Below are 27333 nucleotides of genomic sequence, written 5' to 3'. Positions count from 1 at the left end.
AAGTTTGAATTTCTGGGATACAGAACAAGATGTTTTGGGAAAGTCTTGTTTGGGAAATGTGCTTAGGTAAGTGGCAGAGCAGTTCTTGCAGGGAAGCTGGTTTGTTCACTGGTTGATTGCCAAGCTTGATTGTAAATGTGGTTGCATAGGAGGCACATGAGTTTGCACTGGTGAATCTGAAGAGCAGAAATTCAATTAATAGATAGGAATTTTTTTTTGTTTTGATATTTGTTTAGTTGATGGACTCTCTAGCTGATGTTTTAAGTAGCTGATTATTCACTTAAGACCCTTGTCTCCTCTTATAGAGGATCTTATGTCTCTTCTGGATGCTGACATACATTCTGCTCACCCAAGTGTCATTATTGATGCTGATGCTATGTTTTCAGAAGATATTAGTTACTTTGGTTATCCATCCTTTCGGCGCTCATCACTTTCCAGGCTAGGCTCATCCAGAGGTAATTTTGCACCTTTTTTCTTTGTAATAAGTAGTTTGCTGTGGAAAAGCTAGTGATAGTACACACTGGTGGTTTAGATGCTGATTGAATGTGAAAGTAGACTGTGATATGTTGTCAAATATAGAGTAGACAAGTAGACTTGCTCATCAAAATTATTAATGAATTCTTACTATTAGCAGGTAAGTTCTGCAAGAACGTTAGTAGTCATGTATTTTAAATATAATTGTTGATCATTTGTGTTGCAAGGTATTATAAAATTATTGCATGTGAAGTTTATTTTAAACTGTAGTGTATGTACCTACTAATACATAGATTGCATTACAAATATATAATTTGGCTCAAAAATTAGTTAATAATCAATGACATGCAGCATTCTTAATACCTTCTTTTTTTTTTTTTCCTTCTTCTTTCTTTCGGGTTGCTCTTTGTACACTGTTCTTCACATTTCCTTAGTTGTTCCATGACAGAAGTTACCTTTATGGAATGAGAAACTTTAGATAATAAGGAGAGAGAAGAAATCTAAATTTTACTTTTTTGAAACATTTTTATAGTTGGATAAGGAGAACTATTGGCAGGTGATAAAAAAAGCTCCTTGAGCAGTGTTAGGCTATTTTTTCGTTTAAGCATTATATACTTGAAAGATTTATAACAGACCATGCAGCAATTTCTTATCTTTTTGAGGCTGTTGCCACAAATACCTGGAGTATTTCCAAACTGTTAATCCAACCTCTCGTGTGATTGTTTATTTAGTATAGTTTTGTTGCCTTTCCTGAACATATTTTATTATAATAATTGCTGAACATGTAAGTTCCTGTTAAAAAAATTATTAGTCAGGGGTTAGTGTGATGTTTGCTAGAAAGTAAATACAGCACTTACATGAAATATATCTGTAAGACAGGCTGTTGTGTTTGGCTTATGTAAAAAACTTTCCCATTTGTCTAATACAGCAAAACACCCAAGACTTGGCGTAACCCATTGAAACTATGACATGATAATGCAGTCATCTTGTATATGTAATTCCAGTTGATTTTTGTGAGCTTAAGTGAGGTACTTTGTAGGTTAAATGCCTTTATGTGCATGTGCGAATATTCAGCATCTGACATAACTCCTTCTAAATTCCTCCTTTTTTTTCCTTTTCTAAGGTTATTCTATATAAGGCGTTACCATGAATTTTATAGTCCTTGTTTTCCATGCATAGTTGACTTGTGGAAAGTTAGTTTGATTACCTGATTAAAAAAATTTTTCTGCATGAGCGAACTGCAGAGTACTGGCTTTAGACAGTTTATAGGCCGGTTGGAGGGGAAGCATTTTGGTAAGGAACGTTTTCCTGTGAGGATCCTTTTAAAAACTTGTCTGACTCTTGAAAAGTTTTCATTTAATGTACTCAAAGCAGATACACTTTAATTTATTAAATCCAGTCCTATAGAATATTGCTCTAAATGAAAGGGGTTGGATTATCAAACATATATGAGAGCATTTTTTAATGCTTGCTTTCTTTAACTTTTTCAAATTATTGTTTTTATGGGAAAGTTGCTATGAAACTCTCTAATAAATACTCTTTTTTGGTTTGCATAAAGCTATCTGACAGACTGTATACTGCTTAAGACTTATTGTTGTAACTACAGTGATACAACTACAAAACTACTTATTGTGCTAGAAAACATTAAGAAATGTTAAATGCATTTGGCCTCTTATGATATAAGTGAAATTTCTTCAGCATTTTTTCATAGTGTACAAAACTATAAGCCTTTCTTTCTAGCTTATTTTATGTTTAGTAACTCTACAGTACATATTCTTGAAAGAGTTAATATATTGAATGTTGCATGTCAGGACTATATTTTTAATCTGTGTGAGTAGATTAACTGCTGTTAGTTGCATCCTGAAGGGTCTTTACTAGAGAGTGGCTTACTTTTATCCCACTGGTGTGACCCAATTGCATACCAGTTCTCCTTCTTCCCTTAGAGAGAGACTCTGAGCTGTTGCGTGAACGTGAGTCCGTTTTACGTTTGCGTGAACGAAGGTGGCTTGATGGAGCCTCATTTGATAATGAAAGAGGCTCAACAAGTAAGGAAGGGGAACCAAACCTGGACAAGAAGAATACACCTGTTCAAAGTCCTGTTTCTTTAGGAGAAGACTTGCAGTGGTGGCCAGATAAGGTATGGAATTTTTTTAATCTGTTATTTGAATGGTATGTAATAGATCTGTTTATTTTTTTTCTGAATAAATACTGCGAGTTGCCTTTTTGACTATCATGTCCTAGTTTTGTGAGATAATGTAATAAAGCATATTCCTTATTGTGCACTTAGTTAAATTGCACCCAATTAATGACACCCTTATAGCTGTGCTTCTGTTACTAGTGTTTTAATTTTATTCTCTGTGTATTTTCTAGATACTGCTGTAGATCATAAAGCTTGGGGTTTTTCTTTCTCTTTCTTTTGTTTATTTGAGTGCTCAAAGCATTTAATTGGCAGTAGGAAACTCATGAAACAATCTAAACTATGCTTTGTCAAGGAAACATTTTTCAGTAAGCATTATTATTCCTAGAGATACTTTCAGTTTGAGTTTGGGCTTTTAAACTACAGTGGTAAAAATTTGCATTTATTTGCAGTTGTGTTTTGAGTTGATCAGTACCTTGGTTGCTCCTTCAAAATCCTTTGGCTTTGATTAGCTATTTTTCTTTGTAACCTTAATTCCATTTTTAAGGCAAGAAGTAATTACCGCAGGAGATAAAAGTAGTAGAAACACCAGTTATATGTTGGCAATTTAGTATCTGTGGTCTCTGTCATTATGGATTACCTAGATGTTTGTGGAGATGAGCTTTTGAAAACCTAAACAAATAAAACCCAAATCAACCAACCAAACAAAAAAACTTTCTAAGAGGAAGTGATCATCTATGTTTAGTAGACCAAATTTTATTGACTTCGTCTAATGTTCCTGTTTCTGTCTGTCCGCAGGATCTGTGAGGTTACTTTTTTATCTGTCACACTTTCTTTTTCTCTGTGTCTGTTCATTTTAGACTAAATCTAGATAGAAAGCTTGAAAACAAAGGTGAATATAGAGGCTTATTTCTTCTAATAGCAGCTTGACTTTAGATGCTATAGTCTTCTTTTGGGCATTCAAGCTGAGCAGTTAAGAGACTTAAAAAGAGTGTTTGTCTAGTAGTTGCTCTCTACCGGATCTTTTATGTCTAAAGTGTTTTTTGTTTGTTTTGGCTTTGTTGTTGTTTTGTTTTGTTTTTCCTCATCTAGTACATTGAACTTCTCTGTCAGCGCAAGTTGGCAGCTTTTGTCCCTGTAGCTTAGAATGATAAAATCTGGCTTGTGTAGAGGGGAATTTAACATGAAAATATAAATGTAGTTTAGATTTGGAATACTGACTCATCATCTGTGTTTTGGTAATGTTACTATGGCCATTATTACTGGTGTGGGGTTTTTTTGTTTGTTTTGCTGTGATATTTAACTGTATGCCTGTGCAGTTTATATATACTGAACTTCTTCCCACTTACCTGTTTGCATATGCACTCATATAAACCCCAGCTTCCAGGTTTCCAGTCAAATGAAGGTGTCTTACTGGAAAAGCCTTCCCTTTTTATTCAAAAGTAACTAAACTTTCCATCATTTCCTTCAGCTGAGCATTCATAAGAAATGGTTCTGTGTCTTTCCTGCTGTAAATCCAGTGTAAATATTTGTTGGTAGTATTTTCCAACAGAAATTCTTCAAGGTGAAAATCCTGAGGGAGGTGGTTTAGCAGAGAGGTCAGTTCAGATGTTTCTTCCATTTTGGGAAAGAGAAAGGAGGTCTTGAAAGGTTAATGGAAAAGACAGTAAGCTGGGGGCAAGCTAAAGCACACAAGAAACCACTAAAAAAGACCCTGTAATATTCACAAATATTTTTCTTTAACTTTTCATTATTTTGACCTTTAGCATTTGGGACAGGCCTCTGTAGAAGGCTGTGATGAAGGTGGTTAAATTTTGTTTGTGGGAGGTGAAGTACCAGCCTGAGAGGCATGGGTGAAACTTTTGGAAAGCTAATAGTGCTCCCAAATGCATCAGTTTCATCAGCAATCTGAGGCTGACGGTGTATAGACATGTTGCTCAGGTACTGAGTTTTCTCCACCAAATAAATGTCATCACCTGCTCAGGAATCCAAATCTATGAGTGCGTTCTTCTGATACTTCAAATATTGTTACACTGTAGTACTATCAGTCTACACTTGCCATGTGTATCAGAGCCATGTGTATCTGTAGTGTAGTAATGGCAAGTATGGCTGGTTTTTCCCTGCTTGACTGTAATTTAGGTGCAACCTAAGCCTTCAGTTTTTTCAAGTAGGTAAGTTCTGTTTAGCTATTGAGATACTAAGATTTTGTCAGTAGTCTGCATCATCTTCAAGTGTGTTACTTTCTCTGGTCTGAAATCAGAATTTGTAGTTCAACGCAAGTCTCAGATTTACAGAAGCAGAGCTGTTGTGTTCATCATCTTTGGTTGAATGGGCCTCTGCAGGTGAATGTAGCATTGCTCCTGAAGCACTTAGGTCACAACTGCTAATATTTTGATGGAAGGGAGAGAAAAAATTTGATTGGCAGGTCTCTCTAATATTCAGCTTCTGGTACAAAGCTGTTTGTTTTTAAAAGATGTGTTAGCAAGATGAAAAGACAAAATGAGAGTGTCTTGGAGCAAAAATTAATTGCTTTCCATACTTAACTCTGAGGCATTGGGCCAGCTAACTTCTAGAGATTCATCTATGCTGATGAAGTAGAGATGCATCTCATTAGACTATAGTAGGTTCTGATGAGAGTTCTTTCTCAGAATGTGCCATGTTTATGCCATGATGTGTATTAATAATCATGATGTGGATTAGTATTCGTGTTCCTTCTGTGCTGTGTTGGTAGATGCCCTCCAGAACAAAATAGTTTGCTAATGATTTAACTAACTCTAGAGACTCTTATCAGGGTATAAAAGAGATTCGCTTATGATTGCTTCTGTCCTTTCCTCCTGCTGCTTTTCTTTTTCCCAAAATACTGGTGAGCATTTGGTAAGAGGTGTACTGAATGAATCCTGTGTCACTTAAGGACCCACTCACACCTTTTGGAATGCACACTTCTGGGCATGAAAACAGTAAAAAAAGTAGTGTAAATCCAGACTTATGAAACTAAAAATGTTTCCACTTCTAAATTTCTGTGTCAAAAAGTCTCCTAATTTAGAGAACAGATAAATGTACTGGATAGTGGAACTTTTTAAATGGATTACTGAGTTCAGTTTCCCCTTAGATGGCTGAAGTACTTAAATGTGGTGTATTGTAATATGAGAGTCAGTTAAAGATAATGATTTAGGAGATAACCACGGCAGAGAAGACTTAGATATCATGTACCTCTCTTTCAGATCTGTAGCTGTAGAAGACAGCATTTGATTTTGTGCTAGTTTAAGTTGGGCTGGTTTTTTTTTTTTTGCATTTTTTGTGAAGCTGTAAGCGGGAGAAAAATTTGAGTTATTAGGAGTAAGGAACTTAAGAAAGAACATGTTCGTCCTATAGCTGCACTTGCTGAGGAGCAATAAAACATTACAAGTGTTTCTCAGTAAACAGAATTTAATGTTTTGTAAAATCACTCAAATTCTCAAATCACTCAAAAGTTTGAGATCCAATTCAATGCAAGGAGGAACAGGAATTTACCAAAAGCGGGGTTGTAACATTGCATAGTTGCAGCAACATTGATACAAAACCCAATCTAAGAGGGAGGAAATCGGACCTATGAGGTCTCTGTAGGTACAGCATGAAGCAGATGAACGAAGTGATGCTACGTAAGTAGTAGAAAGATACTAGATGAGTTTTCATAAAATGTTAAGGAGAAAAGGGCAAAAGGAATAACCAATAGTTAAAAACTTTTCCAGCATGTCAGGTTATAATGATGCATTATTGAGACATAACATACTGGTTTTTTAAAACTTGACATTGTTTGCAGTTACATACTTTCAGAAGTGAAAGATAAGAATTATTTAACTGATGAAACAGTGAATTTGATAATTGATTTCTTGGGTAGCGTGGAAGATATCTTCGTGATTATACTTAGCAGTGGAATAGTAGAATTATGTTGCTTTTTTTGTTAATTTCAAACAGCAACTTTTTTTTCAATGTTGCATCTCATCTCTAATTTTTATGAGCAGTGTTGTGTTTTTAAAGCACCATGTAAGCTCTTAATAAACTGTCCAAGTTAATTGCCATGTATATGCTATTGCTGAAATTCAGAGAAATAATATCTTTCTTTCTTCCCTCACTTCATCAGAAACAATGATGTTTTGTGTGTGGGGGCATGCTGATTGTGAGACAATCTGGCTATATCTTTATTTTCAGGTTCAACATTCATGAATGCTCTGAAAAAAACCAATTCCATTTTTTTTGCATTTATATGTTTTTATTGATGCATTTATAATATCATTGTCTTAGACTTTGTATTTCTGTGTTTGTAGGATGGAACAAAGTTTATTTCTATTGGAGCTCTATATTCGGAGCTCGTGGCTGTTAGCAGTAAAGGGGAACTCTATCAATGGAAGTGGAGTGAATCAGAGCCTTACAGAAATGCACAGGTACTGGATAGCTTTCAGTATTCCCCTTCCCAATTATTTGTATGCTTTGAATATCTAAAAGACCTTTTTGTTTCTAAAGAATCCTTCGCTACATCATCCACGAGCCACGTTCTTGGGGTTAACCAATGAAAAGATTGTCCTCCTGTCTGCAAATAGTATTAGAGCAACTGTTGCCACGGAAAATAACAAGGTATGAAATGTTTGCTGGTTGCTGAATTTGACAAGGCTGGGTTTTTTCAATTGCTTGCAGTATATTATGGAGAAGTTATTTCTTCAGTTTCATCTGCACTAGAAAGTACTTAATTCATTTGCTCATTCCTTTCTTTTCCTCCACATCTGGTGTTTTTTAGAAATGTAAATAGTTTTTTAAAAAGATATCTGTCAGATTTAGAGCTGAAACAGTGAAAAGATACCTGGTTTACCTGATTATCTGAAACACTCAGCTTTTTGCTGTTACAGTAGAAACTGACTCTGGTTTGAAAACAGAGAAGCTTGTTAATGTTCTGTAGAGATTTAGTAGAACAATTAGGGACACTGAAGCTTGCAGTGATGTAAAACATAAGTTAGGTGAGTATGCTTTTCAGCCCAGTTAGAGTGAACTTGAAACTGATTTGGTAGACTCCAACACATCCATATACTTTATGACAGGTTTCTCCTTTTTTGTCCCCCAACCTTTTTTGTTAAGGTTGAGGACTGGAAATGGAGGGGAAAACAATTCTGGAAAGCTCTCTTTTGGGGAAAGAAAAAATGGTAGGGGATAAATTTCCAAAGGGTAGAATTGTTCCTTTGTGTTGTGATGTATTTTTTTTCTCCCCTTTCAAAACCAGTAAATACTACATTAAAGATGCAACTGATGTGCAACTTTTCTTCTTTTTTTCCTCTACCTTCTCTGTTCCTTTCTTTCCTTCTCACTTTAGGTTGCTACATGGGTAGATGAAACTTTAAGCTCCGTAGCCTCTAAATTAGAACACACTGCCCAGACATACTCAGAGCTTCAGGGAGAACGGATTGTTTCTTTACATTGTTGTGCCCTTTACACGTGTGCTCAGCTAGAGAACAACTTGTATTGGTGGTAAGTAAATACTGTGTTTGTGTACAACAGTGGATGCTCTGGATGTCTTCATGTCTCTGGCTCTGAGAAGTGTTGCAAAACTACTGAACCACCATTGTTCTGAGTTTGGTAAATCCGCACTTGATCTTAGGTTCCCTTTATAAAATATATTTGTTCTCTTTCTTTTAATACCTAAAGCTTTTGGATCCAATTATGACATCTTTAACAGAATAAGATGTTATTTTAGGAGATGTGTGCAAATGCTTTAGCATTCAGATATAGCAGTACTATACAGGATCAGAGAATAATCTTCTCTGTGCCTTTTAGGTCTTTTTCAGATTATATATATGGGACAAACTTACCCACATATGAGGTCAATGTTCCTCTGTCTGGCTGTCTTAGAAGATTTGGTCTGTTAGTTTGTAGTCTAAATCTTAAAGGGGGAAGTAACATTAAATGCTCCCTCTGGAGTTTGTTGTTAAAATATAACCCTTTCAAACATGAATTATTAAATGTTAGTTAAAATGTTTTAACTAATAACTTCATGATTAAGAAACCTATAATGAAAAAGCCCGAACAAAACAAAGCAAAAAACAAACCCACAAAAGTAATGCTTCCAAAAGGGCTCTGAAATGAGTTTCTAGTTTAAGTGAATTCATTGAGTAATACTAATGCATTGTCGGTGTGCATTATTTTTGGGTATATCAGGAGTCATTATATATCATGCCTAAAGTTCAAGTGGCTTTGAAGCATGGATGAGTTAAATACTTGATAATGAGCTGGAAATTGAAGAGAGCATTGAAAATTAATTCTATAAAACATCTTCCTCATTAAATTCTATTAACTCTGGAAAATACTTCAGTAGACTTGTAGCTAGACTTATAAACTGGTTCTTGGCTCTTTCATTATGACATGACACACATTAATTACTCTTTGTACAGAAACTGCTAAGCCATAGCATTGGAGATACTTTGCTGTTAGAACCATCCATATTTACTGGAATAATTGGTGAAAAATACAAAAATACTTATAAGCATTTACATGTAGTCTTTTGAAAGCAATTTATGATGTAATGTCTTTTTCTGGTTGACTGTCAGCTGTGGTGATTTTATGTTACCGGATTGATGCAGACAGAAACTTCTCTTACTCTTGAGACCCTTTGTTACAGTGATCTGTAGTTCATGAGACAGGATTTCAATTTCCACTATTTCACAGGACTGATGCTTTCTATGTTTTACTTAACATGAAGGAGCTTCTTGAATCAAAGCTTTTAACTGCATAAGCCATTGACTAAATCATGAAGCAACAAAATAATAAGCATGCTTGACTATGTATGCAGGCATGATTTTCAACTAAACAGAGTGGATCCAATTACGGAAGAAGTGTGTTTTTTTCCCCTTCTTGGAGTAGAAGTCATAAGAGCCCCAGACTCCTCCAGCCGTTTACCCAGAGAGAAAGTGAGGCTTTTAGAATTTAAACAAAAATCGTGTTCCCCAAAGATTGCAAATTCTGGAAATCATCACTAGTTGTGGGAAAGATATCTTCAAGTTCAAAGAGGCAGTCTGCATCTTGAAAGCTGTGACTGGAGTATACCACTTGTGACAGAGGGTTTGCAGCACTGCAGACTGGAAGGAAAGCCATTTGGCAGTGAAATAAGTCATGTGCTCTGCCTCTTCCTCCTCCTCCATATAAATTGGGGTAGTCAGGATGAATTTGGGAAGTGGGGGTACATATGGAATAAGATGACATTTCTGCAGTGCTTTATGATTTTGGAGAAGATGGCACACACACTTGAATGCTTGCTCATGATTACATTAAGCGGGAGGAATAAGCTGTTAAAAGTTCTGAACAAGCTTTTCTTTCACAGCCTTTTGAAAATAACATGCATTTTTTCCACAGGGGTGTAGTTCCTTTCAGCCAAAGGAAGAAAATGCTGGAAAAGGCCAGAGCAAAAAATAAAAAGCCCAAGTCTAGTGCTGGTATCTCCTCTATGCCAAACATAACTGTTGGAACCCAGGCAAGTACATTTGTCACCAGTGACACTTTACTGTGCTATAGGATGAGTTTACAATGTGCTCTTAAAAAAAAAACACAACAAAATTAATTAGCACAAAAGTGATAGCAATAATGTGAAATTAAAATAGTATGTTTGAATTATATGGCTGTAAATGGCTGTGTCCTGTTAGTATTGTTACTGTTCTATGAGGATGACTCTTGCTGCACAGAACAACAAGCTCTACTCATGCAAAGTAGTTTTAACTTACCTACTGATTCCATATTTTGAGAGATAGTAAGTATAGAAATACAATTACCAATAGAACACATAATTTTGTAAATAATTAGGTATTTAAATGCCTGCAGTATTAATGTTTGGGTTTGATTTATTTATGCAGTGTGATAGACTTCTAGTTTGAAGCTTTTGCCAAAAAGGCTAATAACTGGTATAGAGGATTTTTTTTTTTTGTATTAGTACTAGAACTAATATGAGACAAAGTAGCTTTTTCCCAAGGAGCACACTTCTTTTGATTCCAAAACCATTCTAACTGACACTGTGATGAGTCTCTGTTATTGAATTATTTGTTCCTTTTGTGGTTGAGCATCTAAATATTATATGTTAAACAGTTTCACAGCTAAAGCTGTTGCTTTCAGCTTTGAATTTCACAACAGCTTCTTTTTCTGTACATAATGCTGACTTTCCTCTTCACCTGTTTCTCTAAGTTTTCTATTTTGAGTAGTACATATGCCACTAATAAAATAATGTATGTATGATTTCCCTCAGTAGAATTCATTTTTCTCATAGAAATAAATTTCTATCTGTAGGTGTGTTTAAGAAATAACCCCCTCTATCATGCTGGAGCAGTTGCTTTTTCAATCAGTGCTGGAATTCCTAAAGTTGGTGTGCTAATGGAATCTGTTTGGAACATGAATGACAGCTGTCGATTTCAGCTTCGGTCCCCTGAGAGCTTGAAGAACATGGAGAAAGCCAGCAAAACTACAGAGGCAAAGTAAGTGTGGAGAACATGTGTGTGTACACACAGACTCTTCACTTTACACTCTCTTGAACTGGGGAGTAATAATGGGAAAGGAAGGTCAGATTTTTATAATTTTGAAAATTTTGCCTTCTTTATAAGGTACTAGGTTTCTTGTAAACTTGGCTAGATGTGCAGAAATGCTCACTGCAGGACAGGTGTCTCACTTGTGTGAAAGCAGTATATACATGTGAAATGCAAGAGGAGTATTAAATGAAGGCATGCCTACAGTGTTTCATAGAGTTTCCAAGATTTTATATTTTAATAGCTGAAAATGGAACCAGCTGTTTCCTGGCTCTTCATGAAATTTAAAAGATCTGTTTCAGCCCCTCCATAGTTTAAAAAAAAAAATTATGGGTTGACAGTTGCCATTTAAATGTTTCTTAAAACAGATTTAAATAATTTCAAGTAAAGCTTGAAATGTAACCTGGATTTTCAGGTTACTGTTTCCTCAAATGAAGCTCATCATGTTTATTTTCTGTAATAGTGTATCTATGCTCAGTTAATGTTAAAAAGCTAATCCCTGATTAAGCAGCATTGCACCATCCCCAACCAAGATTCATCTCCTCATCAAGTGTGGAGTTACTTCTGTATGGTATTATTAAAGGAGCAATGCTGGGATACACTGTTGCTTTGTCCATTGTCACAGAAAAGATTGCACTTTTTCTTTATCCATTCTAAGTCTTAACTTTTATTCTAGACCTGAAAGCAAACAGGAACCAGTGAAAACTGAGATGGGTCCTCCACCATCCCCAGCTTCCACTTGTAGTGATGCATCTTCAATAGCAAGCAGTGCATCCATGCCATATAGTAAGTAATGTGTACCTCAGAGTAAACTTTAATAACTGTATAGATGTTTCCATAAAAGGCAGTTCAACAGTGATTCTGTACTAATTCCAGAATCCTTTGATCTTTCAGTCTGTACTGCAGTATAGATAAAGGCTTTTGCAATAGACTTTGAATAATCTGTGAATTGTCAGTGTTAAATAAATGTATAAGCAGTGACTCCTTGATGTAAGGGGTATCTGCACAAGCGTAACAGTTCTCAGAATCAAAAGTATCTTTCACAAGGTGATCAAGAGGAAATTCTGAAGATAAATTTATTTTTAATTGCAATGTGATAATGAGTTTCTTTGCACCCCAGAAGTTGAAGTTGTTTTGGAAAACTTATTTAAAGATTAAGCTTGCTTTGTAGTTGAGAGTCAATGTAGAAAGCAGTAGTTTGTATTTCTTACAGAAAATGTCTAAAATGAGACATTCTTTACTAACATATAAAAGCAGTCAGGGAAGTGTCATGGTACAAGTTAAGCTTAAAAACTTGAAAGGTGACATCCAAATTTGTGTGCATCCTTAAGCTTTTTTTTTTCCTCTCAATTTAAACACATAAATTTATAAAATGTAATCACAATGCCATCATTTGTAGAAGTCTTCTCTCTGCAGCTTTCTTTTCTAATTGTTCACAAACTGCAATTTCAAGAAGCATTGACCTAAAGACTCAAATGGCCTTGTGCAGTGACTGAGAATCTCATCTGCTCAGATCTACAATACTCACTAATTTTACTGGAAGTCTTTTACTATTGATTTCTTTTGCAGTTCATTCAGCTGTAATTTTCCACTGACTTCATCTTTGCCTGGGCTTTTGAACTAGTGTTTGAAGTTAACTCTGCAATTAGCTTAGAAGTTCTTCACTTCTTACTTTAAATATATTCATAGTATTATTTACACTATATACTCAACTTGGAAGATTAAAAGTTCTTGACAGTGTTAATTTAGCCATGTTATGTATTTAGATTTGATTCTGAGTGTACAGTGAGAGTTGTACTACAACTGCTGTTCAGATAAAGTCTGCAGCAAATCTAACTGTATTGAAATAGCCATTAGCCCAAATAGCTATTTTCTGCCTCATTTGCTATTCTTCTAGAAGTTTACCAAGTAATCCATATGTGGTAGGCAAACAGACTTTTTGTAAGGTTGATTTAAAGGAGTGTATCAGGGGTGATTGAATGGTCTCACAGTGTCAGCCATTTTACACTCAGCTCGAGCATGTGAGCCCTGCCAAAACAGGGCTTATTCCTTTTTTAATTTTTAAATTTATTTTAATTTTTTGTGTTTTAGTAACTGTATTATTTAAATTTTAAAAAAACTTTGTAGTCTAATTACTTTTCTTAAATATCTTTAAAATTTACTTTGCTTATTATGTAGGCTTCATTAGTTCCAAATCCATAGAAAAATATGAAAGTGACATGATACTTGTTAGGTGGCTCTGACTCTTAAAGTGGTATTCTTGTTAACCTCTTGTTAATTTCTGCATTTGACTACTGCTGATAATCTTTTTGGGGGAAAGGTTTAGTGTTTACTGAATATTGCATTTTTGATGCTTTGATTAAGGATGTCAAGTCTTTCTTTTTGGTAATAACTTTTTTGTCTCAGAGCGACGACGATCTACTCCTGCCCCAAAAGAGGAGGAGAAAGTGAATGAAGAACAGTGGTCTCTGAGGGAAGTTGTGTTTGTGGAAGATGTTAAGAATGTTCCTGTTGGCAAGGTTTGTCTAAAATCTAAAATACACTCTCCCACTGTTTTTGGGGAGGGGGAAAAAATGGTTTTTCTTTTAGATTAGATAAGCTGACTGTTTAAAAAATTCATACTTTCAGGGATGCTTGAGAGTGTTTCTGATGAGTATGACTTTAGCTGTGTTTATATTTGTCCATAACATAGTGATAATAATGGAGCAGGTGTCTTGTGAGTAAAACCTGATAAATCTCAAAAACTTCTGGTATTTTAAGTTGAACCACAATATTACGAAAAACAGATGTGGTTTTATCCAAAATATTATTTTGTTGTCTTGAGCAATAACTCCCACATGTCCAATGAGATTGTGAAGGATTCCATCTGTTGTGACTGACTTCTACATACACATAGGTAGAATATTAGGGTGAATCTCATGTTCTGGCAACCAAAGAACAAAAACGTTTTTGTTAGAAATTACATGCTTCATTAATATGATCATAAAGTTATTTGATTCATTACTCCAGCAAATCCTTTTGTTTAATCCTTGTAATGTTTTCATTTCTTCTCTAATAAAACCTTTGCTCTGACTCAAGGGCCATATAGAGGAAAACAGTCCCTTTTTTTCTTTGGCACTGTTGTGTGATGTTAGGAGGGATTAGGTCCTCTAGACAGTTCTCTGGTATGCTTTTCAAAATTTAAGCAGTGAGAAAGCAAATAAGATTTTCCTCAAGAGGAAAAGATAGAGTTGCTTTCTGCTTGATTCATAGAAGATTTAAAAAAATGTTATCAGAAGAGGATCAATAACTGTCCAACAGAAGGCAGCTGAAGTTAGCAAGAATTGTTTTACTTGCATCCCTAATGAATTTACTTGTGTGGCAGTGTAAGATTTGCCTCAAGGAGTATCTTTGAAAGGAGCAGGCTCACAATGAATTTTCATTATCAAGTTTAGGTCATTTCTGCAGAAGGGAATATGGAGCAACTTAGTTCATTGTAACACTTCAATTTCTGTAAATAAGATTTTGAGATCTAGTTGAAGTTGCTGAAATCATTGTTCTCCTCTTATACCGTATTTGGGAAAAATCCCTCTTGCCCTTATCTGTCCTTCTTGTTTTAGATCCTAAGATTTTCAGTACAGAGACTGTTCTGCTATTTCTGTATACAGTTGCAAAGCTGTCTATGCATTGCATCAAGAACTACTATAATCAGTATAAAAGAGCTTGAATATTTATGTTTATATTTTCACTGGAGTGCTTAAATCAGTTAGTAGCATGTCTTCTGAACAGAGTGCTGAGTCTATTCTAGATCAGTTGTTTATGGCAAAAATGCTTGTTTTCCTTCATAAAGCATGCTGTCCTTCTCCAGTGATGTATACTGCCATTCATGTTTTTCCTTGTATGGTTTTGTAATACTTTATCTTTAGAGCTTTTTGTAATATTTTAGGTAGAATTCAGCAGACAAAATCATAATTATTTTTTGCTTGGTGGTGTCCAGGTAAAAGTCAGAAATGTAGTTTATTACAAGGCAATAAAAAAGTTTAAGCCTTGTTATATGTTCTGTTTGTAATTTGGATCAGTTGTGTGACTGTGATGAAGAAAAACCAGAGGCACCTTAGTCTGCAGAAGACTTACCCTTGGCAGTTTTCTCCTACAGACTCCAGCATAACATTGTTCTTTCTGGAACAGTAATGTTTGTAATTGAGCTTGTTGTGAGCTGAATTAAGTACAAAGAGGTTTTGAATTCTGAATAATCTGACTGTTGTATCCATAGTAATTTTTGAATGTGCGTGTACAGAGGTTCAGACTGCAAAAACATAATTAGATGGGTTTGGGCTCTTAGGACTTCATGAGTTAAGAAGTTCTACCTTTTTACAGTCCACCCAGATATACATTAATTTGGTCTTCCATGGCCTTCTGACTGACAGTCTGAAAAGTCACACGTTTGATGTATTGTTATGGGTGGCTTCAGTGGCATGAGCATCTTGCATGAGAATATACTATTGCAGTGTAACCTGGGAACATGTTAGCCTTGGTGTTTCAGAAAAGTGGAAAGGCTTTGAAACTTCTTTGAGTTTTAAGAACTTGATGTTACAAAGTGTGGTGTCAATGGAGCAACACTTAGCTTCTCTCAAAGTGCTTTCACCCAGTAAAATACATGGTTGTGGAGCACGTGAATACTTGGGCATCTTTGAGAAATACACACTGATAATTTGGTGGAAATTTTTTGAGCACAATATGAACTGCACTAAACTGATTGATTTCTGAGGGTAAAAAATGTTGCTTTATGTAATGATTCAGATTTGAAGGAGTAAGAGGAATAAAGCAATTATTTTTGTCCTTTTACCTGCAAGAGCGTCTGGAAGTGTGAACATTCATAGTCTTTAAAATAAAATGAATAATATGTGGTAGCCATGAGCTTCTGTCAAAATGTTTGCCACCTTTTAAAAATATTTATATAATACTTTGCTTTACACAAAAAGAAAAAATTTCACTTAGTCTTCAGGAGATGGAATTTAGAGATAGGAAAGGAAGGGGTTCAGATTTACTAATGTGCACCCTGCATTCCTGAAATGATTTTGTTTGTGTCCCCATGCTTTTGGATGTATGCAGCAGCTTCCTGGTGTCTCTAAAAAATGTTTGTTTAAAATCCTTGCACGACCCCTGCTGTGTTCTGTTGAATAGTGGGAAGGTAGAAGGTGTTGACTTCTAAAGTACTTGTGTCTCTCTGGGCACTTAGGTGACAATGTAGCAGCTCTCACCTGACTATTGCGTCCAAGATGAGTGTTTGTGATCATTCTGATACCAGTAGATTTTACACACTGCTTTGTAAGTGTGGATTTCAGCTGATGCCAAAGCAGTGAATGACCAGAGAGTGTGATGAGTGTGCAAAGTTCTTACAGTGGAGTGGTCTTGAGAGAACTTAAGAATGTCTGCTAGATACATTCTTGTAGTTAGTCATCTCCTTGCTCCTTGGAATTTATTACCTTCCAGTCTCATTTCAATTGAAATCCTTCATGCCTTGGAATAAAATTAAGCCTTTATTCCTCCAAGTCTGTCACTGAATGGAAGATGTAATCATTCCAGGATTATCTACCTAATGGAAGACTGATGGATTGAATTAGCCTGGCACTTGTCCCATCTCTTGTCTGTGTTGGTGAGAAGTCTGATGGAGTGTTCTTTTAGTGTTGTTGAGAAAAGATATGGACTGATACAAGGCTTTGTTACTACTCACTGGTATTAGAGGGATAAAAGCTTTTTTCTGTTGATCTGATGCACTTTGGGATATTCTACTTAACCACATTAGCTTCTGGATCTCTTCTGAAATGGCTTAAATGGTGTCTGAAACCACTGCTAGAACAGAGGGATGGGGAACCTGGGTTGGAGCTGCCTTTTTCTTCTTTGGCAGCTGCGATTCGTTTTGGTCTGAGGCTTTCCATTGGTAATGTCCAAGGCCTCCCCAAACTGCTTCTGGTCATCAAAGTTATCCTCAACCAGGTGAGAATCCTGTGTATTACCAGTTTTGCAGTCCCTACACCCAGAAAGCCTATCAGGTCCTAGGAATTCTGTAAAACATAAATTCAGATTGAGTAGTTGGTTCTTACTTTGTATTGCATTATTTCAGTTAGTCACCTGAACTTGGTTCTTTTACCTTTGATTCCTGTCTGAGATTGAAGCCTTCCAATGAGAAGGATAAATTGAAAAAAGCTCAGAATGGATCTTGCCCTAGAAGAGTTACTCAGTCTCTATTAGGAATCTGTTTGTAGTCTTTCAAAGTTGAGTGTTTTTAAAATTATGTCAGTATTTCTTTAAAGGTGTTCATTCTATCTTTGGGGTAGAGAGAGAAGCCTTTTCCATGATGTTAAAATTTCTTCCACTTAAAAAAGAAGATTGGATAGGAAAATTACAGGATTATAGGAGAAAATTGCATAGGAAAAGTAAAAAAAAAAAAAAAAAATTTCCCCGTTTTTCTGCTGCTGTGTTTTGAGGAAGAATGTGGTGATTCTGGAGAGGGAAAGATTCAATGATTTCCAGTGGCATTCTGGTGTTAGGGACTGTGGAAATGGGTTGATAGTAAAGATAAAGGAGTTAACAACTGTGTTGTTCTTTTAGTTTCTCAAATAATTTTTTTATTCCATTAAAAAGACCAGGTGTTGTTATCTTGTTGTTGAAAATGCACTAAAAAGGTATTCTGCTTTTCAGAAAAAATTCTTTAGTTCTCTCTTTTGTTGCTTGCTTTCTTCATTCAGTTCATCCTCTTAATTAAGTCCTAGTAGGGCACATATTTTATATGTAGCTGTGTAAAATGCTTGTTTCTAGTTGGTGAAACTTGTGTTAGCAGTATCAGCAGTACATAGTTCTGCAAGCTAAAGCATCTCAATCCTTTAAGTTTTTGCATTTTATTTTTGTAATGAGTTTTTCAATTATCCCAGACTTACATAAATTCAATTAAAGAGGAGTGTTTATATTACATATTTATCTTGTTTGATGCTGGCTCATTATGCCACATCTTTAATTTGGAGCTTTCTATGTACAGTTGCTATCAAATGCTTCACTCAAGCTCATTGCTCACTACATCAAGGGATAGTTTCATTTTCTTTCTATATAACAATAAACAGCTGTAGTAGTAACTTTAATTAAAAAGCTGATTTTAGTTTGAAGAGGTGATTATCTTCTTAGCAAAGTCTTAATAAGCGTATTTTCCAGTTTTTAAAGATACATGATTTTCCTCAAGAATGGGAAAGAAAAAAGATTTGTCATGTGGATACCATAAGAATTCCAGCACTTAAAACCTGTCATCATTTCTTTGAATGCCTCAGAAGTGATATAAATGGGAAATGATGTAGTTGATAACACTAAGAGAAGCCAGGAAGCATGCAGTAAAAACCTTTTCATTATGGTGATAGGATATGTTAAAATTTGGGGAATTGTACCTTTTCTTTAAGTGCGCTTCCATCAGAAAGCAGCCCAAGTTTATAAAGTTCTTGTAGCAACATTTAGTAATTTAAGAAAAAAGAAAAAGATTCTCCATGTTTGACTAGGAGCTCTGATTGAACCACTGGCATGTGATTACAGGCTTATAAATCAGTCTGATTATCTTGGAAACATCTAAATGTACATGGAACAAACTTTTTTTACTAAACCATGGTTTTCATCTAGAGAAATCTCTTGCCAATCTCAATAGAAATCTTTCTTTGTATAGTTCAGATGATGCTTAATGTTTGTGAATCTTTTGACTATGTCTGGATTTTGAAATTTTTGGGTAATAGTCTTACAGCTATCAGTGACGCTCTACTACTAGAACTTGGAATACTGCTTCTAGAGTGAAGTTTAGGCATGTAGAGAGCAACTGCTGTACTACTCAGAGTAATCTTTGTTACAAAAATCTTTGTCTGCTAATGCTTTAAGGTTTGTCAATATATCATTTTCTCTAGTGCACTTGGTAGGCTGCACTTAGCTAGAGAAATTGGGAGAAAAAGTGAAAGTGCCTGGATGTTTCTTATATACAGTATCTTGAAACTTTGACATTTTTATTGTTGGAGACCTTTTAGATAAGATTGGTTACATCTAGACCTTTGTTTGTTAAACACTTTCTGTGTAGAAACTGTTGAGAAATTAGGGCTTCTTAAAGACTGATGGTTGCTTCTATCTAGAATTGATCAAGATTGAGAGCATACAGAATTCTTATTTCTGCTCATAATTAAAACATTGTCTCTTCTTTCTCTACCCCCTTCTGCCTTAGCTTTGTTTTAATTGAGAAAACTACGGTCTCAGCTGGAAATTCAAAGGGCCTTTCTGTTTGGTGATAGCACAAGAATTTCCTGCATCAAGGAAGCCTGTTTTGACAGTTCCGATTAGATATGCATGGCGGCAACTCTAAAGGGGCTTATGGTCTTAGAAATGCCCTTGTCAGTGTAGGGTTGAATGGCTTCTGTTTCCTTGGGGAGCCAGGGAAGGACAGACACACACACCTTTGAAGAACATGTGGATACACTTGACTGTATCCTTCAGTCCTAAGGGACTGAGTGGAGAACTTCATCATTGAGTGTATAGAACAAGTACTAGACCCATATACTAACAAGTCTTTTTTCCACTGTGTACAGTCCTGTTGAGGAAAGAGCACAGAAGATTTTCAAGTGGGGCCAAAAAAAGCTTTTTCCTTTATCTTGTAGTATAAGAGCTAATGGAGACTTAAAGAAGGAAGCTCAGTGTAGACTTTGTTGTTGTTGAATTGTTGGTTAATGTTTGGAATTCGTTGCCACAAGAATAGTGTTTATTTCCAAAAGTGACTGCACAAATTAATAAGAGAAAAGTCTATCCAGGCTATTAAACATGAAGTTGTCCTGCTGTTTCCAGGAGATGGAAGTTGGAGAGACCAGGGAAGTACCAGTAGGAGCATTTCTAGTCAGTTGATGTTGGCTCCTGTTGGATGTAGGAAATTTAAATGGAGGGACCTTTGATATGGTTCAGGATGCTTATGAAGTCGTTAGGAAATACAAGGTTTTCAAATTTCAGTGATTTTAGCAAAATGACAAGGCTAATGACCAAAAGCTATACAATTTTATCACTAGATATTGTAAATTTTTTCTTCTTCCTGAAAAAGGTGTAGTTTATTTTGAAGCAAATCAGTTTCTGTTCAGCCTTTTGGTAAAACTCTCATGTGTTCTTCCTGTAGGTGCTAAAAGTGGATGGTGCGTATGTTGCTGTGAAATTTCCAGGCACCTCCAATAATGCAAACTGTCAGAGCAGTTCTAATTCCGATCCTGATCCTTCTTCTCTCCTCCAAGACTGTAGGCTGCTCAGAATAGATGAACTGCAGGTATGTGTTTGTGAAATATGAAGTAAACAATCAGTATTTTAAAGTGGCAGCACTATGTGTGCTTAACTGCAGGTTAAAATTTTACATCTGTTTTCAGGTGGTAAAAACTGGCGGAACCCCAAAAGTTCCTGACTGTTTTCAAAGAACACCCAAAAAGCTGTGTATTCCTGAAAAAACAGAGATCCTAGCAGTAAATGTAGATTCAAAAGGTGAGTAGACTTACCCCACAAGTCCAAATCTGTTGGTTCCTTTATTACCTGTCTCCCATCCAAGTGAAAAACACCTGCTTTCAAAATGACATCAACAGGTGCTTCCATTGATATCAGTAATTTCTTGAAAGTGCTTTAGTTAGACCGGATACCATCCATAAAACACATTAACTTTTTTCTTCATGTATCTTTGAAGGAGTGCATGCTGTTCTGAAAACTGGGAACTGGGTTCGATACTGCATATTTGACCTTGCCACAGGAAAGGCTGAACAGGAAAATAATTTCCCTACTAGCAGCATTGCATTCCTGGGTCAGAATGAGAGAAGTGTTGCTATTTTTACAGCTGGACAGGTTTGTGGTTTTATGTCTTAATCATTTAACCTCAGTGCACTTCACTTCTGTTATCTTTGAATGAGATGGTACAGCCTTCTGTAAGACTTTTCCGAAGTCTGGAAAAGAAATAGTTTTTCAAACAGATTATGAAAAACTTGCTGCTACCTTTAATATTTTGATGGCACAAGGGGAATAGCAATCAACGTACCTAAGCACATTTTACTTACATTATACCTTGAATCTAACAAAGGGAGGAAAAAGGTGACAGAATGGTTCTTGGATTAGTATCAAATTGTTATGTAGCTGCATTTTGGAGTGTGATCTAGCTATATTTTGGAACTGGGTCAGATAGAAATCCACTCATGAGAATAAATGGAAATATTATCAAAAGAATTATTCTGTAATCGACTGAAAGTACAGCTTCACTAAAAATGACTGAGGTTTTGTGCAAGTCTTCCACAAACGTGGTATACTTGGTTAAGGATAATCAAAGGAAATATTTTTTGCAAAAGAATTCAATTTGAATGTTTCATTTCAATATATTTAACTTCATTTGGAGTATTTAAGTAAGCTAAAAGTATAGGTACAATTTCTTTCACTGATAATGTTAGTTAATGAATGTATAAGGAAGATACTTTTAGTAATACGTATTACGATAAGCACATTTCGGGCATTTGCAAAAGGGAATTTCTTATCTTATGTTGCACCACTTTTAATGATAGGACTCAATGACATAAATGAGAATCTTTACTAAACTTGTAAATTTTGGCAGTCAAGAACCGGACCTTTTGGGAAGGATAATATTGATAAATTGTGGAGACTTAATAATGAAACTTTTTTTTCCCCAAATGTAGGAATCTCCTATTATTCTTAGAGATGGAAATGGTACAATCTATCCAATGGCAAAAGATTGTATGGGTGGGATACGAGACCCTGACTGGCTTGATCTTCCACCTATTAGTAGTCTTGGAATGGGTGTTCATTCCTTAACAAATCTTCCTGCTAACTCGACCATCAAAAAGAAAGCTGCTATTATCATTATGGCTGTTGAGGTAAAATACTTTCTCTGCTACCATATTACATGCTTTTTTTTTTTTTTTTTTTTTTTTTTTCTCTTGCTTTTATAAAGTTATGCTTAAAGCAGCTTCATGTTTAGATACTGATTTGTATTTTCACTATTTGAAAGAAGCTAATTTCAACTGAAAATCTCTTAGAAACATGAAAACACCAACAAATTTCCCAGTAAAATGAAAGACTCATTTTGCAGAGTGGATGACTTCTGTATCAGGCTTTTAATTAGCAAGGATTTTTTAGGCATTGATTTTGAAATGGTTATTTTTTATATCTACTAATCCTGTGCAATTTCATTTGTCTCATGGGTGCAGTTTTACTCAGAGATCCAGCAACTTGTTCTGGTTGGATCCCTGAGAATGCAATTTTTTTTTAATTATCTATTTGGAGCATGCACTAGAAAACTAGGAGAAGAAAGTGAAGGTTTTTTCACTTGAATCATCTGTAGAGTTCTGTCCTCATCAGTGATGTTGTATGAGTAGTTCTGCTGTGAACTTATATGTCATATTTGTAAAATCCTGTCAGTAATTTGTTAGCTCTGCTGTGTGTTCTGCTGCCACCCAGAGGCTCCGTGTACCTGTTAGACTGAGATTGATTTCACAGTAAAGTAGTATTCCATCATCACAGAAAAACTGGTTATATATGGGGTGAACCTCCCAGACCTTCAACAGCTTCTAATCATTCATTTCTCAGCACATAAATCACTTTTTAAAAAAGAACTAGGTTAAAACTCATTCACGTATATCCTTAGGCTTTTTCACTTGTATCACTTTTCCCACATTACATGGAGCTATAAAACGAAAGTAATAAATCTTAAGAATCCAACTGTGAAGCCAAAGGAATGCTTTTGTGAGCCTGATGGCTTCTGCTGCTCTGTTCCTTTTGCTTGTCTGTGCCTGAATGCACACAACTGTTTTTAACAGTGCTATAACTGAGATGATGCATATTCTGAACAGCTCCTGTGCTAACTTCCAGACAGTGTTGGAGATTAAGGCCTTCCTATTAATTTCAAAATTAGAAGAAAATTGGAAGTATTTATGGAGCTTATAGCTACCTTTTGTGCTTTACATTTCTAAAATACTTTATTCTTTTGAGTACAGAAACAAACATTGATGCAGCACATTCTTCGATGTGACTATGAGGCTTGCAGACAATACCTGATGAATCTTGAACAAGCAGTTGTCTTGGATCAGAATCCCCAAGTGCTGCAGACGTTCCTTGGCCACAGATGTGATGGAAACCGTAATATTCTGCATGCCTGTGTGTCTGTATGCTTTCCAACCAGCAACAAGGAAACAAAAGAGGAAGAGGGTGAGCTCAACAATATAATGAAAATAAGTTGGAAGTAATCTTTTCATGCATTTTCAAGAAAATAGGAAATAAAGGCTGCATTCTTCATATATGGGTATATTAAAATTTAGCACCTAAAGTTTGCCCAGGCCTTTCAAAGGTGCTGAGACAACATTTTTACAACTCTCATAAGGTTTTATGAGAATTTTATAAGAATTCAGTAATTAAGAGCACTTCTTTATTGATTGTAAAAACTTTTGACATTCACATGTTAATTTTAGATGAAAAAGTGTTTTTCTACCTTTGTATCACTAGTATCCCCTTTATATCATTAGTAAAATTTATGAGAAACAGTATTTAATAATTTTGAAGTGTTCTAGTATATATTAATACCTTCAGTTAGAAATGCTATGTCATTGATGGGTATTAAGAAATGTGGAAGAACGACCTATTAATGCCAGTTACTGACACCATTTAAAATGTCTGTTAAATACTGTTATGTAAAAAACATGTTAACAGAACAAGGTTGCTAAGTCAAGCACTCAAAAATTAGGGAATGGCAGTATTAAGTTTCCCCATGTGCTGTACACGGGTATGCATTGTGAAATGGTCTTTAATTACACCGTCATACTATTTTTTCCACAGGACTACCTCATTCAGTGCACAAGATGGACGGTGCTCACCGAATGGGTAGCTATTCAATATTTCTTTTTATCCTCATCAGTCAGTGTGTGGCCCCATTCCTTATTCTTGCACACCATACAAACCCTGCACTGAATAACAAATGAACTTCCTTGTGGGATTTTTGTATGGTGCTGTCATTGAATTTTAGTCATTTATAGCCCCTAATTGTTCCTCATATCCCTATTTATGAAATGGGGGTAATGTGCAGCTTTCTCATCTCTTGCTTGGAGTTTTGTTACAGTTTGAAGCTTTTCTGTATTCAAAGCTATTACCTAATTTTGAGTGTTCTGTTTGCGAAGCCTAGGGCCTGATTTTGAGTAGGTGTTACTTCAAAACACTGAATTCTAGAAGTGGATTAATCATAGTTTTAGTTGTGCTGTGAATGTTAATTATTTCTGTGAGTCAGGCACCTTTTAGGTGTCCAGAAATGAGTAAAATGTATCACAATTGTGTGTAAAAACTTGTTTCACAAAGTTCTGTGTGTTGATAGATGTGGCAGAAATAGGTTCCAGTTTTCCAAAGTGATGCTCAGTGGCATTAAGCACAGTACAGTGTTTGCCCTTCTTCTTCCCAAGCTGTGGGTGCCTTGCTACACCCGTCCCTAATGTTGTAGCAAACAAGGCATAAAGAGCCTGCTCTCTGTACAGACCTTCATCTTTAGTGTGTCGTCCATCCTGTGCACTGATTGAGGCAGGGGTCTTGTTGCTGGGTGCAGGGAGGTGGGCTGACAAAACAATCCAAAACAAAAAACTCAACCCAAAATAAACAAACAATACCTAACTGTGTAACTGAAGATTGTGTTACTATAAGCACACAAGGAAGCTGAAATAAGGATGCATAGGCAAATTTAACCTGGCTTTTCGTAATTTGAGTGCTTGTCTTTGCAACCTTGACATTTTTTTCGATAACTTCATTTGGGTGTAATTTAACTTTGTGAAAAGTGAAAAACATAAACCTGATAGACTTGTAACACTCCTCTGCCTCTCTCTTTTTCCCTCATAAAACTTGTCCTTGAAGGAGATTCATATCTTTAGATTCAGGTCACATTTAGCTTCCACTGTAACTGTTAGTGATGGATGTTAGGATAAACTTATTTTCTGTTTATCATCGGGAGGGTAGTGGTGACTTATGTTACTGTCTGTGTCATGGTCGTCTCTTAAACTGTAAAAGAAGTTTGATTTAGAAGTAAAGGCTTCAATTCCAGACACGGATATGATGTTTCTTAACAATTTCAGAACATAGGGCCACTCTCCAACAAGTACCTGCTTGAGACTCTTAACCCTTGTTCATACAGATTTCTCAAGTGCCAGAAAGGAAATACTGAGGACAGGAATAAGCTGGTTTTTTCCCTCCTCCTCTTCTCTCTCACATCCTGTGCTTAGTTTTGCTATAGCTCCTGAAGTGTTGGATAAATGATACATAAATTGCAGGAGAAGTGGTCCCAGACCTGCAAAGCTGGGGGAAGGCTGCTCTGTTTCTGTGAATCGACATCTCCCTAGTCTTGCCGATAGAAGGGATCTTGGGAAAAGCATGTCTAAAAGAAATGTCCAAAGCATGTGAAATCATTAAAAAGTTGATACTAAGTTTCAGCTAACATCACTGAACACATGAAAACTGAGGGTTTTTGCCTGGAGATTTCATTAGACAATAGAAGAGCAAATCACCTATTAGACCCCAAAGCATGTACAATTAATGGTTCTCCAAAAACAAATGCCAACTTTTTACGTGGAACGGTGAAAATTCAGTTACAGATTACTTTCTCCAGAACAGGTGCAGAGAATAGTTGTCTTGGTTGAGAGATCACTCTCAAGAGCTCTGACCCATTGTGTGAGGGTTCCAGAAGTGATGGGTCATGAGTTATGAGAGCTAGTGGGTCTGAGAAAGGAGTACAGCACAAATACAATGGCAATTCATTGACTGCTCAAATCAACTTGTAGCTAGGGACACAAGAGTAGTATTCTCTCACTGCTAACAGTTTAATAGTTGTCTGCTTTGGGTAGAAGAAACCTGCACATGCTTGTGAACAAGCAAAACCTAGGATCTCTTCTACTTAGGGTAGTGATGAGTAAAGAGAAATATTTAAAGAATAAACTTACTGTAACAGCTGACACACACTGTCACATTACTTCATTCTTTCATTCTTGGAATGAAAGGTATTAATAGTACTTTCCCCTTTAAAAAAAAAAAAAAAAAAAAAGAGAGAGAGAGAGGAAAGAAAGGGAACTGTCCAGGCCTTTATACTGTCACTGGTGAAAATAAGTGTGCAGAGAACAGTGACTCTCAGTTTGAAAAGCCTTTGAATGGGAAGTGAGCAGGAGCCGTTGCAACTTTGAGACATGTCCTGAAAGAACAATCAGAGTCACTTTAAGGAAATACTTTTCTTTATTCAGAAATACTCATTTTCCATCTAGTTTGTACCAAAAATTTGGTTTTTTATAAATAATGTTCTGTATCTCGCTTTAATATTCTGTATCTCACTTGACGAAATTTGGTCATCATTATGGCTAGAACCTGTAGGTGTTAAGGTGCTTAGAGTTGTAGATGTTAGAAGAAATGCTAGTTCTTTCTGATGTAAACTGATTGTACTGTCTTCTTATACTCCAAATGCAGTTCTCCTACGCATGTTCATACCTAGAGTGTGTATATTACAAATCCACACATTTGCATTGTTCATGGATGCTCATTATGAAGTGTGGTTTGTTTTCTTGTTCTCCTGCTCTGGTGTTTTGGTGTTGGTTGTTTTGGTGGTTTTATTTGTTTGTTTGTTTTGTGTGGTTTTTTTCCCTTCCTTGTTATTTTTTGTTTATGTTTAATTAGTTTTGGGTTTTTTTGTTTGTTTTTTGAAGCCTTGACCCAGCAAGTGTCTGGAATTGGCTACATGATAGGACCTTGTCTGTTGATGATACTGAAAGCTTGTACAGAATCGTTGTTAAACTCATCCAAAATAAAAATTGGTTTAGGAACCTAGTCCGTCTATATAAATGTTAAAAAAAATAAAAAAGAGTAGTGACATTCTATATTTTATACTCCTTTCTTAAAATTTTCCCAAGTAAAATTTTAGCACTGACGCTTTTCTTAATTTTTCAGAAGCAGAGCGCTCAGAAAGGAACACGTTTGCTGAAAGGCTCTCGGCTGTGGAAGCTATTGCAAATGCAATCTCTGTTGTGTCAAGTAATGGTCCAGGAAATAGGGCAGGATCATCAAGCAGCAGGAGGTAAACTGAGTAATGCTTTCTTCTTGTTTTCTGTATGCTAATTTCTGTATTAACTACCATTTTGTTATTAATTCTTTCCTTCAGTCTAGTTTAAGAAT

General features: G+C 35.8%; 1 protein-coding gene across 8 annotated transcripts in view; it reads left to right on the top strand.

The window, feature by feature from the left end:
* Window positions 1-27333, top strand: part of UBR5 (ubiquitin protein ligase E3 component n-recognin 5) — an 84438-nt gene that overhangs the window by 30493 nt on the left and 26612 nt on the right. For 5 of the 8 annotated variants that reach the window (XM_083854693.1, XM_083854691.1, XM_083854687.1 and 2 more), the window contains 16 exons: window positions 306-455; window positions 2400-2611; window positions 6916-7032; window positions 7112-7222; window positions 7950-8104; window positions 9983-10100; window positions 10904-11088; window positions 11813-11922; window positions 13543-13655; window positions 20291-20434; window positions 20532-20643; window positions 20840-20994; window positions 21831-22028; window positions 23148-23358; window positions 23983-24027; window positions 27109-27235. In XM_083854693.1, coding sequence (XP_083710819.1) covers window positions 306-455; window positions 2400-2611; window positions 6916-7032; window positions 7112-7222; window positions 7950-8104; window positions 9983-10100; window positions 10904-11088; window positions 11813-11922; window positions 13543-13655; window positions 20291-20434; window positions 20532-20643; window positions 20840-20994; window positions 21831-22028; window positions 23148-23358; window positions 23983-24027; window positions 27109-27235 — 2263 coding nt within the window. The remainder of the gene's footprint in view (window positions 1-305; window positions 456-2399; window positions 2612-6915; window positions 7033-7111; window positions 7223-7949; window positions 8105-9982; window positions 10101-10903; window positions 11089-11812; window positions 11923-13542; window positions 13656-20290; window positions 20435-20531; window positions 20644-20839; window positions 20995-21830; window positions 22029-23147; window positions 23359-23982; window positions 24028-27108; window positions 27236-27333) is intronic. The other 3 variants (XM_083854688.1, XM_083854692.1, XM_083854690.1) reach the window with 3 other exon arrangements.

This window comes from Zosterops lateralis, assembly GCF_965231275.1.
Source record: "Zosterops lateralis genome assembly, chromosome: 1".
In the NCBI taxonomy this organism is placed as follows: Eukaryota; Metazoa; Chordata; class Aves; order Passeriformes; family Zosteropidae; genus Zosterops; species Zosterops lateralis.
The sequence above is the reverse complement of the archived record's forward strand: the minus strand, read 5'-3'. Positions and strand labels throughout refer to the sequence as shown.